The 14,708-nt window shown below is 40.7% G+C and overlaps 1 protein-coding gene across 3 annotated transcripts in view; it reads left to right on the top strand.

Moving 5' to 3' along the window:
- Positions 1-124: 124 nt before the first annotated feature.
- The window catches only part of LOC118417185 (breast cancer anti-estrogen resistance protein 1-like), a 40,261-nt gene continuing 25,677 nt past the window's right edge, over positions 125-14,708 (top strand). Inside the window, exon 1 of one of the 3 annotated variants that reach the window (XM_035822631.1) lies at positions 125-572. In XM_035822631.1, the coding sequence (XP_035678524.1) occupies positions 558-572 (15 nt within the window). In that variant the 5' untranslated portion in view covers positions 125-557. Of the gene's footprint in view, positions 573-9,401; positions 9,441-10,945; positions 10,982-14,708 lie in introns of those variants that run through there. The other 2 variants (XM_035822629.1, XM_035822630.1) reach the window with 2 other exon arrangements.

Raw genomic sequence — 14,708 nt, 5'->3', positions numbered from 1 at the left:
ACATTAGTAATTTAGATCAGATTTACTTACTTGTTGTATCGTTTCTGAGCTATTATAGTGACGGTATACAGAAAGCGCTGGTAGTGGGAAGTTTTGACTGTTCCTCCTAGTAAGTATTTCCAGCCGTGAGTATTTCCACACAGTCAGTTTGGGTTTGAGGCGAAGGCGGTCGAGGTTGTTGTGTCCGTCTCGGCGAGGCAGGAAACTTGCCGGACAGCTACTTTCTTCACCTCTGACGCCCCCGGACAACTAGAGAAACAGCAGACACAGTGACTGGAAATGTTTCTCCTACACAGTAGCGTTTCTACGTTCAACAGTGGAGTTGTGACCCTTTTCTGAAGCCGTGCGTGCGATTCTGTGTCTCGGATATATTCCCTCTCGGACTCGGAAAGTTTACCAGGACTTGGCGAGGGTTTCATTCTATTCCTGGATCGTCTCTGGTTATTTCTGGACGTGGGAAAAGTCTTCAGGGTTGCCTAGGAGCTTGTACTTGTGGTATATTTTGGACTGTGGACGGAGAAGGCTAGCGGTGGCTAGCTGGAAGCAAGCCTAGGATCATGACATCTGCTCCGGTAAGTGTTTCAGTTGCACATGCCAGCATGCAAAACAACAGGACGGGTTTGAGTGACCTAGAAGAAAAGAGACTCTCCCTTCCAGATTTACATTTGACTAGGATTGTCCAGCCTTTGTGTGAACCCTGTTGATTCACTACCGTCTGTTTGGACCAAAACTCAAGCCACTATAGCCCTGTTTTTCACTGTTTTTCGAGTCTAAAGTAAAACCATAATTTTGTCGCTTCAACGGTAAAAGTCAAACTTTAGTGTGGGGAGGGGGGCGGATGTAGCCAGTCGACTGTAGTTGTAAACAAACTCTACTCTCCCGTTTCTAAAATGTTTAACCTTCCATATCTTTGTGGTTTACTTAGGACTATAAAAGTGGAATTCTATGTGTGGCTTATAGAAAATTAAGCTCTTATGTTCCGTAAAAATGTGGTGGTTAAAGTTTTTCTAGAAGGGGTCTTGCAGTGAATCACTAAGCGGGGGACAACTCGCCCCTCCCCCAGCGATTTCTGGCATTCTGACCGACCCTGGCTGGGTTTGGGATTGAGTCAACAGTCGGTAGAGGCCCCATGCCCTGTTTGTAGTGGGCTGGTATGCCACTCCGGGGGAACAGTTCCCTCTCTCTTCCTGTGTGGGAAGTCGTTTTCGACACTCTATCCTCCAGTCCACACCCTTAATACTTACTAGTCACTGCCGACTCTTGACAGTTGCCGTCCAGACATTTTCCTGTCTAACTGTACTAACCTTGAGTTTTTCCTACATTTTTCGGAAGCTAATATTTAGGGGTCCATATTTAGGAAATTGTTGGGTATTTGTAGTGAACTGACCCTGTACCGTCTTTGACATTTCTGGTCAAATGATCATGTAAAACAAAAAAAAATTATATCATTACTGTCCAGTGTTGCCACTTTGGTGTTGTCTATTATGCCATTTATGACATATTTGGGTTGATGTCTATCTGTACCAACCTTGAGTTTTTCCTATATTTTTAGGAAGCTAATCATCCTATGTTTAGGAGATTGTTGGGTATTTGTCGCGAACTGACCCTGTACCATTTTTTACATTTCTGGTCAAATGGACATGTACAACAAGGATCGTACAACAAGACTGTCAACAATATCATTAGTTTACTGTCCAGTGTTGCCACTTTAGTGTTGTGTATTATTGCATATTTTGGTTGATGCCTTGAGTTTTTCCTACTTATTTTTGTAGGAAGCTAATGTTTAGGAGATTGTTGGGTATTTGTTGTGAACTGACCCTGTACCATCTTTGACATTTCTGGTCAAATGATCATGTAAAACAACAACATCATTACTGTCTAATGCTGCTACTTTGGTGTTGTCTCTTATTGTATATTTGGGTTGATGTCTGTCTGTACTAACCTTGAGTTTTTCGTATATTTCTTTAGGAAGCTAATGTTTAGGAGATTGTTGGGTATTTGTCGTGAACTGACCCTGTACCATCTTTGACATTTCTGGTCAAATGATCATGTAAAACAACAACATCATTACTGTCTAGTGCTGCTACTTTGGTGTTATTTATCATTGCATATTTGGGTTGATTCAATTCGGCACAATTTCACATGTACATAACATGATAAACAAAAGAGGGTTTGCTTTCTACGTGACCCCAAAATGGCACGCTGTGGTCGAAAGTTAAAACATATACCAGGGCATAGACACTGGTTGGGTACATTACAAGCATGAATGGATGGAAGATTTTAGATTTATTTTCAGTTTCCATGTGATTAGCCAAGGGGAAAGAATTTGTGCCAGATTCTTCCGATTCCATCATTACAGTTTGGATATTTGATAAGTGATGTGCTCAATGACAAAAGATTTTAACAAATCGTAGAATGAATTTTGTTCAAATGCAAAGCCAAAGAGGAATTTATACCAGTCCTTTGTAGGCTTTCACTCGGTTGAGGATATCATAGAACCAACTTGATGAAATTACGTCATGATCGTAACAAATCATTTGTATTTCTGTAGTTTCATTTCTCAATAGTCTTTCAGCCTCAGTCGTGACCTCAAGCTTAAATGATATTGAATCCTCCCAAATCCTTTTTATATGGAAAAGTAGAGTACTGTGTTACTGTGTACATACAGTTGTTGTTGTTTTTTTTCATAAAAAGGGTCACACTTTTAGAGTGTACATGTATTTTAGACATGCACACATGCATGGAACGGTACCTTCGAACACTAAGGTTTTGTCAGACAAGTTTTCTACTTTTGCCCCAAAACAGGAAAAGCCCAAAGAATAGTCCTGGAAGACGGGGACAAAGCGCCCACCCGGCACACAGTAGCCCCCTTTTATCACATCTCTCCACAGTGTCTGGTGGCAAAGCAGACAGCTCGTACCCCCAGGCAAAAATCCACTCTCTCATTCATTCACTACCAAAATGAGATCACCAAGCAAAACCCACACACTATACAGACCACTCTTGATCTCATTTCGCATGCAATAACAACACTGCCCGAGGCCTATAGTGCATGAAATGAGAACTGGGATTTTAAGAGAAATAAATTGAAACATGCCAGCAGGATTGGGTCATAGATGACAGAATGATAACCCCGTCCGACTAGCCCAAATTGAGGAAAGCTCTCGGCAAAATTGGACAGGACATTATAGAGATATTAGGCTTCATGAAAGGGATCAGAGAAAAGACTAGAAGGCCAGAATTATTAGGATGACACTAATCTAGTGTTCAGGGTGGTCATTACTTAAGGGCATAATCATGTTAGAAGTAATGTCTCTGACACACCAGTAGCTTTCTCAGTTCAACAACAGAGAAGTTCTCTACCAAACTTTCTGTGACTGCTATTCCAAGTACTACCGTACATTTGTATCACTTTGTATTCAGCTTTTATATATAACTTGTTTATTGGTTAAGCAAGTGTTGTTTTGATGTGGTGATGGAAAACTAGAATTTAGTAGAAAGCAAATCGCAGAGAAACAATTCAAGGGAAGCTTTCGAAACTATGAAAAGTCTTGCAACCCTCGAGTTTCTTTCTTGACGGATTCAAGTAAAATGCTGATAAATTCATTCTTTGAGGACTTTGAAAGGACACTCAACACAAAAGGAGGATATCTTCTCAAGTCCATAAATCCATAGCGGAGTCACTATCAACAAATAGACACGCACGTTTAGATTCCTAGTACCACGCTTCAGGTAGTATGCTTTGTCTCAGCATCCGAACTGACCGGTATGTCTGTACCATATACTTCAGCACTGCCAGCTTGATATTGTTCTCAGCAATCGAAAGTTGGCACAACTTCTTGCAGCTGCTCAAGTTGCCATGGCAACGGAAGAAAGTCGTGCCCCCTGAGGGCGAACGGCCCCTCCATTGAGTAGGGGTAACAACAGAGCTAGGGTCTGCATGGTTGTTTGATTGTGACAGTCCCCCCTGTTTTGAATTTCAAATCAGTGAGAAGTGACTATATACAGCCACATGTGTGTGGGATTATGTATGGTCAGGTGCGAGGGGCACCAAGGGAGTGCCTAGATGGGGGTTACACAGGTGGTATTTTTGTAGAGTTGTAGCCTGATTTGTAGGACCATTTCTTTCTCAGTCTGCTTACTCTGCTTTTTTTGAGTACACACAGCTGACGTGGTTTAGAAAGTTTCATTTGACAGTAGGAAAAGGAATTTGTTTGCTTATAAATAAAAGGAAGGTTGCTTAGCTTTGCAGGTGATTATGATAGCTTGAAATCTCAGCACATATGGAGCCCAAGTGTGAGACAGAGGAACACTGTTGACTGTTATATATTTTATAGATTTTTAAGGAAATTTTGTCATTTCTGATACTGACGTAAAGCCAGTGGGTCTATGTATGAGGGAGCTTTAGGTGCATGTAATACAGATCATGTATCAAATGTGAAACCTCTGCACATTAAACAACCCAACACACTTATTGAGAAGAGTAGGATAATCTTGGCTAAAATAAGCAAGCTGTAGCGAAGCCACTTCGCACTACTATCTAAGGAAAAAGCGTAAATGCTTCGTCCCCAGTCCTAGCAGGGTCGAACAAGTCCACCAGCCCTATTGTCCCGGGCAAGTGAAAGTGCTGTTCGGGCAAGTGCATGTCCTACACCACTTGCCCGATCGGGCAAGTAAGATTTTTCCATTGATTGAGTGCAATTTTGATAATAACTTGTTTCTTTTCACTGTCATGACGTCAAGCAATGGTCAAGAGAAAATTCCATTGCTGGAAGTGAAAATGCATACACTTATATTACACTAGTATTAGTTGTAACAGTGACATTTGAATTTTGGGCAAGTGAAAAATTGGTTCGGACAAGTAAATTTTTTATGTGCTTGCCCGATAGGACAATTGAATTTTAGAAAACTTGTCCAACCCTGCCACGGTAGATTCTAGTCTCCAGCCAGACAAGTTACTGGTGGCATCAAAGAGTATCTAAGCTGGTCAAGGAGTATAGCCAATGAAAGGGAGTCAGTCGACCACGCCAGTGGTAAATCTGCCTGGAGATTACCAGGTTTTACCTTTCATAGATGTGTTGTACAGTACAGTACCTATCTACTGTAAACAGTCACATCTGTAGCTCAGCTGGGCAGTCATGCCCACACTGGTGACCAGGCATGGTTCACTGGAGCCACAGTCCAACAGATGTCTACTACAGTGCCCCCCACTCCCCACCTCACACCTGCTACAAATGAGCCACGAACTGCCAGACCCCTGGCAAAGGGTGACTGCAAATATTCACAATGTCAAACTCACATGGGCTGTACGATCACTCAAAAGTGCTGGCATGCTCTCTTGGTTTACATATTAATTCTGATTAATGTAAATAACAAAATGCTTGTGTTTTAGAATAACAAAGCAGTTAGAAAGATAGATTCATACATTCAATTGTTAATAACAAAGACCCATACACTTCGCATTACGCAACAATGCTTTTTCGTTGGCTGGAAGTGCAGTTTGGCTTTCCTACGGCTTGTGTATTTTAGCTAATCTCCAAGCAGATCCTACGGTAGCATAAGATAGTATCAAAAGCTGACAAAGGACTGTAGCCGGCCTAGAAGTGTCTACTTTGCTACTTGTGACATATAGATTTGATATGGTAAACTTAGAAGAAGTTAGGTATGCCATTGTTTATGTATTTCATTATTTATATATCTGAAATTGCTGTAATAAGAATACAATATGTATCTCTATAAGTTATAACTTCTATACATTATGATGTTTTCCATTCTGTGCCTGCATAGAGTCCATACAATTACATTAGTAATGATTACCCATCATTTGCAGGTGGGAGGCCATTAGTAACTTTTAGATTAACACGATTATCTGCAATATCTCCTAGCATATGGTGTCCAGCGTGCCCGACCCCATTTATCGGACTCTGCGCTAAACAGTCCCGACAAGAGTCAATAACCAGAGGGAAAGATCAGACAAACGTTAATAACCTGTTGTATTTAATCAATCTGCCAGCTAATCTTCTGAGCCTGCGGGCCAAACATTCCTGTCCTGTTGCTCACATAGTTGGTGAAGTCCCAGTTTCAGGACTTCTTGTAACCACCATAAATGTATGAGGGATTCAGGGTTCTAACAGGGTTCGAAATCCTTTTTTCTGCATACCTGCACTGGTGCAGGTAACATTGAATTTGAAAATTTTACCTGCACCACTCTGAGTTTAGGAAGTTTGGATCATGCTAAAATTGTTATAGAAGTTTTAGAACCATTGATATTTTTTCTTTTATACTTTAATAGGTGGTAACAGTTAATACAGCTAATAACAATCCACATACATCTACATCATAAGACATTTATGTATAAAACCCAGTACATGGACCAGTGCAGGTTAGGTGCAGGTAGACACCAGAAATACCTGCACAGCTCCAATTGTAGGTGGTATTTCGAGCCCTGAAATGTATTGTTCCATCTAGTAAGTCAAGTAAGTTTAACTAGTGCATTTAGCTAGTGCATAACAGTTATGTCATTGAGTGTACTTTTGACCTGTTTTGACTTTTGTAGTACATTTACCTCTCATGTTTCTTACATAATCTACCAGTCTTTAGTGTTTGGACATTGTAACCACTTATGTCTTTTGGAGAATTCGAAAGAATGCTTGTTTTTTGTGATAAAGAACTTGCTATCATTCCAAGCCCCAGCATGTGGGTACTTGCTCAGAAGTTGGCTTTGCAAACATAAACACTTCAAATGTGATAACAATCTTTTCTCCTATCCCACCCAGCACTGGATAACCTTTGAGATGTCCCCACCCTTCTAGAAATCCTTTAATGTGGTTTTCCTCCTTCGAATTCTTCTCTGTCCTCTTCCCACATCAAAGACCACTACATTTTGTAGTATCCTGTGATAGGTTACAAGTAAATGCAAGACAGACGACCGTCTCTTACATTGTTTAGAAAAAAAAAGGGTGGGGTAGGACTCTAGGACCCAAGAACTGAATGCATAGAACCTAAGAACTCAATGCTGTAATCCTATCTCCGAACATTATTGTCTAACATGACTGTATGATGGTTGAGCGATTTGGGTGGTTCGGTGTCAGCGTATTGTCGGCATCAAGTGACTACCAATGCTGGTGATATGATACAGGATTTGAGATTTTGACCTAAAAGCTAAAAGGAAAACATTGTCTTTTATTGTATCCAAGATGTCAATAGCAGAGGTGATACCATCATAACTGACATGTTCAAGTACTTTGCAAGTCTCTCATGTTTTCTGCAATATAATACATGTACAACAGATCATTTGTTCAGCCTTGCAAAGTTTTGATTTGCCCAGATATCAATATGTAAGTACATAACCAAATGTCCAGTTCTAGAAACAGTAGATCAAGATTAGAATTGAAATTATCATTTCAAATCTTGCAGAAAATATGATTTTGGAAAAATTGGGATCAAGGCTAGGTCATCCTAAAACATGATAAGAGGTGAAACAGGAAATGGTATTGTTTTTCCTCAAGGATTTTTAGTGGAGGGGGGGGCAGCATAAAAGCAGACTGTTGGTCGACCTTCCTGTAGGCATTCTTGTAATTAAGTATCATTAGGACTAACCTTAACCATTTAACCTTCCCACGGTACAGTAAGCTATTGTGGACTGTACAGGTGTTAACTCTAATCAATGTACTGTACTCCCAGCTTTGTTGAACTCCCAGACCTTGGGTCCAGATTTTGGGTCTTTATTACGACTTCAAAGGACTCTATGATTAGTGGCTATAAGATCAACTTGGCTTCGGTGACCTCGAGGTGTGAGGGCCAGCGAAATTCCCAAGTTGAAGGGATTTAGGTGGGCGCAAGGAATCTCGCAATGTGGCGGAAAGAAGCCGTCTAAGCCGGGACATGTGTCTGTCTTCTTGGGTTGCCGTGACGACCATGTAGCTTGACAGAATGTTGTTGTAACTTGTAAGTCGTGTTAGCAACAAGCTGTTGTAGAAGTGAACTTGCTAGCTATCTCTTGTGTACTGCAATGATTTTTGTCTTTCCCTCTCTGTTTTGAGTGTTTGAAGTTTTTTGGACTGGCCATTGGCTTTAAATCTAACAATGGTCAAGTTTGAAAGGTAATCATTGTATGGAAAACATAGACTTTGGAAAAGTATGGAAATCAAGTTTGACATCTGGGAAGTTATTTCCCATAGCCGTATGTCTGGGGTATGATTCAGAAGTCTGCTATTGTATTATTACTGTAAATATCTTGCTAGAAAAAACACTGTAGTTTTGTTTTGCTTTATTCTGATTCAGAACACAGGGATGTGAACGATTATGCAAAAGTTTCACTGTTTGAAGGATTGAAGGAGGTCAGACAAATCAATTAGGGTTTTTGGTCACACTTTGGCCCCCTCCTTTGTTGGGTGCCCTTTCGGCACCTGCCTGTGAGATACCGTCTGAATGGTAAGTGTGCCATGTCGTCAGCACCCATTGTCTGTCGCTGTTATGCTAACGAAGGAGTGGTAAAGCCATTTTACACCGCTGGAGACAGAAGGCCCCATGAGCCAGACGGAAATCTGTCACCTCTTTGTCAACTGTTGCCTGCCCTGTGCTATTTGCTTATGAAAGTACCTTTAAATTTGAAGAAAACAAGGAATACATATTAGCCTGAGTAGCCACTACTCAGTAATAGTAATATTGATATCTTGTAGATTTTATAGTGACAAGAAATCCACGGTGTTCAACGTTGCAACAAAAGTCAGAAAAGTAAAAGCATTGATTTTATATGGAAAAGGTTGTTTTACGCTTGCAAACAAATGGTTTAAAAGCTTACATTTTGGGGACCTACTACCAGTGGCCAGCATGTTATGTTTACAAACAGGAGGGTCTAGTTTGAGGTGGTGTTCCTATGTCAGAAGACTTTGTGCAGCTTGTTTTTGCATAGTACACAACATCAGGGCTTCAAAATGATAATGCAATAATGCTAAAAAGTTGTTGGTAATAGGCCTGTTATAGAGAATATTTCCATTTATTTGGGACCAAATCCTACATTACATATCTTAAAATCACTGCCCTAAAGTACAGTGATAAAAAACAATATTTTACTGTTTGAAAAGAAGTAATACAATTTCCTGTCAGAGTTACAGAAGCCAAACTTGACATGTACATAGTGTATACAACTTCCCCCACTGCCCCACCCACCCACAACTGTAACCAGTAGCACATGTGGACTGGACATCCCAGGATGTTAGCTTAGATGATTCACGAACAAACACCGCACAGATTTGAACAGCTTGGAAAGGCTGGATATATCCCCACTCAACCCTGATCTTCTCCTAGATAAATTGTTAATTCCTGGCAAATAAGTCACCGATACTTCCTGGAAGGCCTGGCCAAGTTAGTCTGTCTCCATCAGTAGCAGGGAAGGCCTGACTGTTGGTGGAAGGATGGGCGCTATCAGAGTATCGTTGGTAGGTAAATCAGGGTTCTAGCCAGGATTTTATTTTGCCGTAATGGTAAGCGCAAAGCTTCCTACGGAAGAGCGCCTGTGTAACTTTTTTCCACTACTACTATATCTGTGCGATTCGACCTCTGCTTGGAGAGTACCTACATAGTACATGCCACTTTTCGGTAAGTCGTAGGCAGTCTATTTCGATCTCCCAGAATTTGTAGGGAAAGCCATCTTGGCATAATTTCCTAGTGATGCAAATAAATTTCATGTGATTGCTTTCCTTGATGTTAGCGTGATAGGTAAGGGGTTCTTCTGAACTGAGTTCAGGGTAAAGCATTGTCTCTTAACCCATCAATCGTAGTTGGTGAAATCTCATGATGTAGACATTGTAGTAGTGTCTTGGACACTGCGTAGTCAAACTTGACAAACTCACACTCTCAGGGACTTTCTTAGAACACATCCACCTGACCATTTTTGGAAGAAACACATTATAGCCTAATAGAGTTTTGAAAACCGGGTCCATGCGATAACCTGGTGCTTGGTTGATGTAACTCGGTCGGAATGTTAAGTTAATCGCGTGTCCCCAGTATGTGTTGTCAATGCCTATCGAAGCGGTATGCCAAGAATTCGCGTGTCGTCTCAACCAGAAACAGTTTGATTATTGGGTTTCACGTTTATAGGGTCTCCTTTCCTTCAGTTCTAGTTCTTACAACAACGAAAACTACACGACAACACACATTCGCTGTAATATTTTGTTAAGTTTGTAAAAAATGTATTGCTGCGTCATAAGATAGACAAAATTGAACTGTAACGTATTTACGAGAAAGAATTTAAGAAAGGATGGTTCGTTGGAAAGGCCATTTCCTGATTGGAAAGGCCTTTCCTGACCAAAACACTGCTTGCTGATTCCTATAATCAAATTCCCCATTCGCTGTTGCCATAGCAACATTATTCAGGGATGCCATTAGATATCTGCATGCTGCCAAAGGGTAACAATAACAAATGGCGGGCATACAAGGGGCAAAATACAAGCATATGAGTTATTATTACTCTACATTATCCATAAGATAAAAGGCCAGTAGGGCCAGTCCGTATCACGGATGAAATATATGGGAAGCCCTCGAAAGGTGACCGGCAGTATAATTCAGAAGGAACAAGTTAGAAGCGGTTGCCAAGTTCATTTTCTAAAAGGCTTCGCGGGCGTCAGGGTTAAAAAGGCTTAATTATGTAGTCTGTGTAGAGATTGTAGGAGTATGGTAGATGTTGATAGGATAGACGAATCTCTAAGGGAATGATCTCATTGGGTTGGGATGGCAAGAGGGATTGCGGTGTGTCTATTGGGAGTTGATGTGGGTGGGTTGTGCTTATACCTGTTCTGTGCTTCGTTCTCTACAGACATTCTAATGCGTTCTCGGAAATAGAGACCTTATTTTTGGTATTATCAATTAATGAGGAAGGCTTGGACGTAAAGGGTGTCAAATTTTGCTTGCTGGCAAAGTAGCTGCAGCCGATTTTCTGGAGGGCTTGTTCTACATAAAGATGTCAACCGCAGGGTCGGAGGTAAGGCTTCTGGTACTGGAAACGACTGATAACGCGGCCATCATAACTTACCCGTAAGATCTGTTTTCCCCTTTCCTACAGCATGAAAGGGGCACACGTTATCCCAGGCGGTCAGATAACGCAGATAGCTACAGCCCTAACTACTCTGTGCCCTGCCTTTTATGCAACTGTTAGGCTTCTTATATGGTCATATAGCATGGTCTGGCATTTGGTGGTAGGAAATGGGGTCAAAATCAAAGCAAGGACATAATACCAAACAATTCCATCTCTCTCTATATCTCAATTTTCAGTGACCGTGACTATATATATATGAAGGTAGATTCTTGTGGTAGGGACTATAAAAGATACAGTGGGTAGTTCAAGAGGGTTTATTTTTGGCGGTTTGGGTTGCTGTTTTGGGCGGCAGAGTGGATATGGGATGGGGCAGCCCTAGAGGTGAACTAAGCCACAGCAGGGGGCCATGTACCAGTTCTGTCTATTTGATTGATGTCACAGAACATAATGGTAGGATGCACCCAGAGACTGTTGTATTTCAGACACAAACAATGCTGAGGTTCCACGTTTTATCTTTCTCTTTGAAGTTTTCTTAAAATATTCCTACGTTTAGTTCAGGTTTTGGGCAAGGAGGTTATGGTTTGGAGGCACCATGAAGAGAAGATGAGAGATCATAACAGCTGTAGACTGTAGTGTATCTACCATATGGCTCTTTTTTTTCCAAACTTCTAAGGTAGACCCTATCATCAGTTCTTAGAAAGAATTGTTCAGTATCGTTGCTGTAAACAAAAGGGACTAGACCAACTGTTAGCACAAATCTAGCTGTATTGTACTGCATTTACAAAGTTTTGGCTTTTGCAGTAACTGAAATGCTAACTGTTGTATAATTGTACTGTAGAATATTGATTATTATAACAACTGTTATGTTATATTTTTGTGTGATACTTCAGTAAGTAACAAGGTTGACATTTTGTTTTTAAATTAACATTGCTTTTTGTTTTCACTACAACAATAGCATCTTTCAAAGAGTTCAATGCCAACCAATACAAGTTTAGACAACAGTGTTGTATGGTGATAGGTGTAAGTGCTATTTGAAAAACAAAATAGGAAAGATGCATTTGAATAGAAGTGAGTGAGTTTGAATTTGTTTGGCGACTCACATGACCTTTTGCTTCTCTTTGGTCTTCCAGGAAATTCAAATACATGCTGCCTCATTTGAATATGGCAAGTGTGTTGGTTTTGACACTTTGGTGTGAATTGTGCCTTGAGGGGAGGGGGGTATGTTATAGATAACAAACAAGACAACCATCTCTAGCAAAACTTCAGATAATATGTGGGGGAAAATTTGAAAATGACCGAGTCTCGTTGGAAATTTGCAGATTATGTGAAAGTGTGATAGTTAAGCTAATTATTACATGTAAGGTATGGTTTTTTTTGGCATACATTCTGAATTGTCATTCTGACACAAGGTTGTCATTGGTATTAACACTTTGGCACCAGTTTTAAAATACCGAGAATACAAAAGAGATCTCTAAATCTAATAACTACAGATGTCAAATCCTTCATACTGTGCAAACTAAGCCAATAGGAGAGGTAACTATCTAGTTGTTTGGTCATTTTACCCAGTCTTTTGTGCTCTGGAATGAGGATAGACGTCTTTGGGGGATTTTTAGGCTCCAGAAATATCCTCACATATTCTTCGTGGATATTTTGATGTATGTTGTTACAAAGGTTGGTTTATGAATAATTGTAGTTATGTCGGACAGGCTTCTTACAGTTGGAGTCTACTGTCTGGCGTTTTGCCTTGAATTCTGTTTTTTGAAGGATTTGATGGAGTAAAAAATGTGCCATTGATAGACATGTATGTTATAGCCGTACCCTCCTTAGTATAAGGGAATAGTTAGGCCGATAGACAATTTTTCTTTCGCAGATAATTCAACTAATCCTCCAGTAATAGTCGGTTTCCTGGCCATTTTTGACTGTCTGGAATTTGCACATGTAGAAGAAGACCACTAACGTATAGGTCAATGCACTTTCAGGTTTTCTTTTGAAAAATGCCAATGTGAACTGAATCGTATGTCGTGTTGATTTTCCTCTAGTTCATTGAATACTGTAAATTCATTTACTTTTTGCAGCAGGAGGAATGAAGAGGCATTTTTTTTAGATTTGTGGCGGAAAGTATCCTGAAGTACTGTAGTCTAACAACAAGAGAGATGTATTTGTAGTGTTATAGATTCAAGCAAGAAAAGTCACTGCCGAAAAATACAAAATACAAGCAAGTTGTAAAAGTTTATAAAGATTTACACAGTTCTTTGTGGTGTCAGACTCAGAGGTGAGCTTCTGCATTTGAATAAGTGATTGACAGGTTGTTGTTGTAACTGACAGCTGAAAGCAGCCCTTGGTTTCCCTTATTAGGACTCCACCAGTGTTGTGCTGGTGGTGTGGCTAAATAGGAACAGTTCCCTCTGCATACTTAGAACATGGCCATCTTTCCTCAGCCAATCAGGAGCGAGTATTTCTTGTGACTATATCCACATAGTATGGTGTCCCTATGGGTAGGGGTGTACTAAGTAACGAATAAATTGGCTAAGTTGGAGACGCCCACCATTCAACTGAATGGTCTCCCTTGGGGTAGGGGTGTACCAACCAACGAATAAATTGACTAAGTTGGAGACGCCCACCTTTCTCATGCAAATAAAAGCAATTAAAGAATTAACAAAAAGGGAAACAGCAAATCAACCTATGTTACTGAACATCTTTATTCATAACATAAACAAAGGAAATTCTTACGATCATGAAAGAAAGTCAGAAAACCAAGGACGTAACGTCCTTGAGAAAACGAACAAGACAATAATAAAGAGTTTCTTGTAACAAGAAAATGTACAAACAGCGTTACATCAAACTTTCAAAGACATGAAAAATATAACCTCCTTGGTTACATCAAGCTAGGGAACAGGCTCCAAGATAGTAAAGAAAAACTAGTAGAGATGCTACATAAAAACATGCGAGTTAAATTGATCAAAACGATCAATACTTCCATAAACGAGAAACAAACTAAAAATGCAGGAAGATAATGCATGATGTGGTCTACCAGGAACGGGTCAAACTGGGAACAGGACAGCTCATCAGAACGGTTGCTCCAGCAGGGCGAATGAAATGGGGGAGGAGGCAGGAGCGACATCGGCCGGTCTGTCTGGCAAGAACTGGTCGGGATCAAAACTACAGAACAGTTTGGCAGAGATGCCACCATGCTGCAGCAAAACGTTTTACACCAGCTCGAGCTGGAACTCAGACATGTCGGGTTGTGTACGGAACTCGCCTGAACATACTGTGAAAACGGCTGAACATACTCGAGAAAATGGGCCTCCCTGAACATACTCGAGAAAATGGGCCTCCAAGACATGCCACGTCCTGCTCATTTGAGGTCAGGTTGGGAACTGGGATTGATCTGACATACACCCACAGAACAATGGCATTGTGGTGCAAAAAAGTGTTGTAAAACCAGACATGAATTTCACACAAGCCTCATGAGGAAAGGTGTGAGGCGCCATCACCAGGGTCATGAATGGGAAATAGGAGAAGAATATAGCCTGTCTGTTCGCTTGCTAGGAAAACAAACTGCATGTTTCTAATGACTAAAAAAGTGTATTTTGCTTCGTAAAGATGGCCATGTTCTAAGTCAGATAGATCCTGGTAGTGTCCTGACTATGTGGGAATTGGGACCCCTGCCCCC

The sequence above is a fragment of the Branchiostoma floridae genome, chromosome 6 (genome assembly GCF_000003815.2).
Source record: "Branchiostoma floridae strain S238N-H82 chromosome 6, Bfl_VNyyK, whole genome shotgun sequence".
NCBI classification, from domain to species: Eukaryota; Metazoa; Chordata; class Leptocardii; order Amphioxiformes; family Branchiostomatidae; genus Branchiostoma; species Branchiostoma floridae.
Note: the sequence above shows the minus strand (reverse complement) of the source record. Positions and strands in the feature narration are given on the sequence as shown.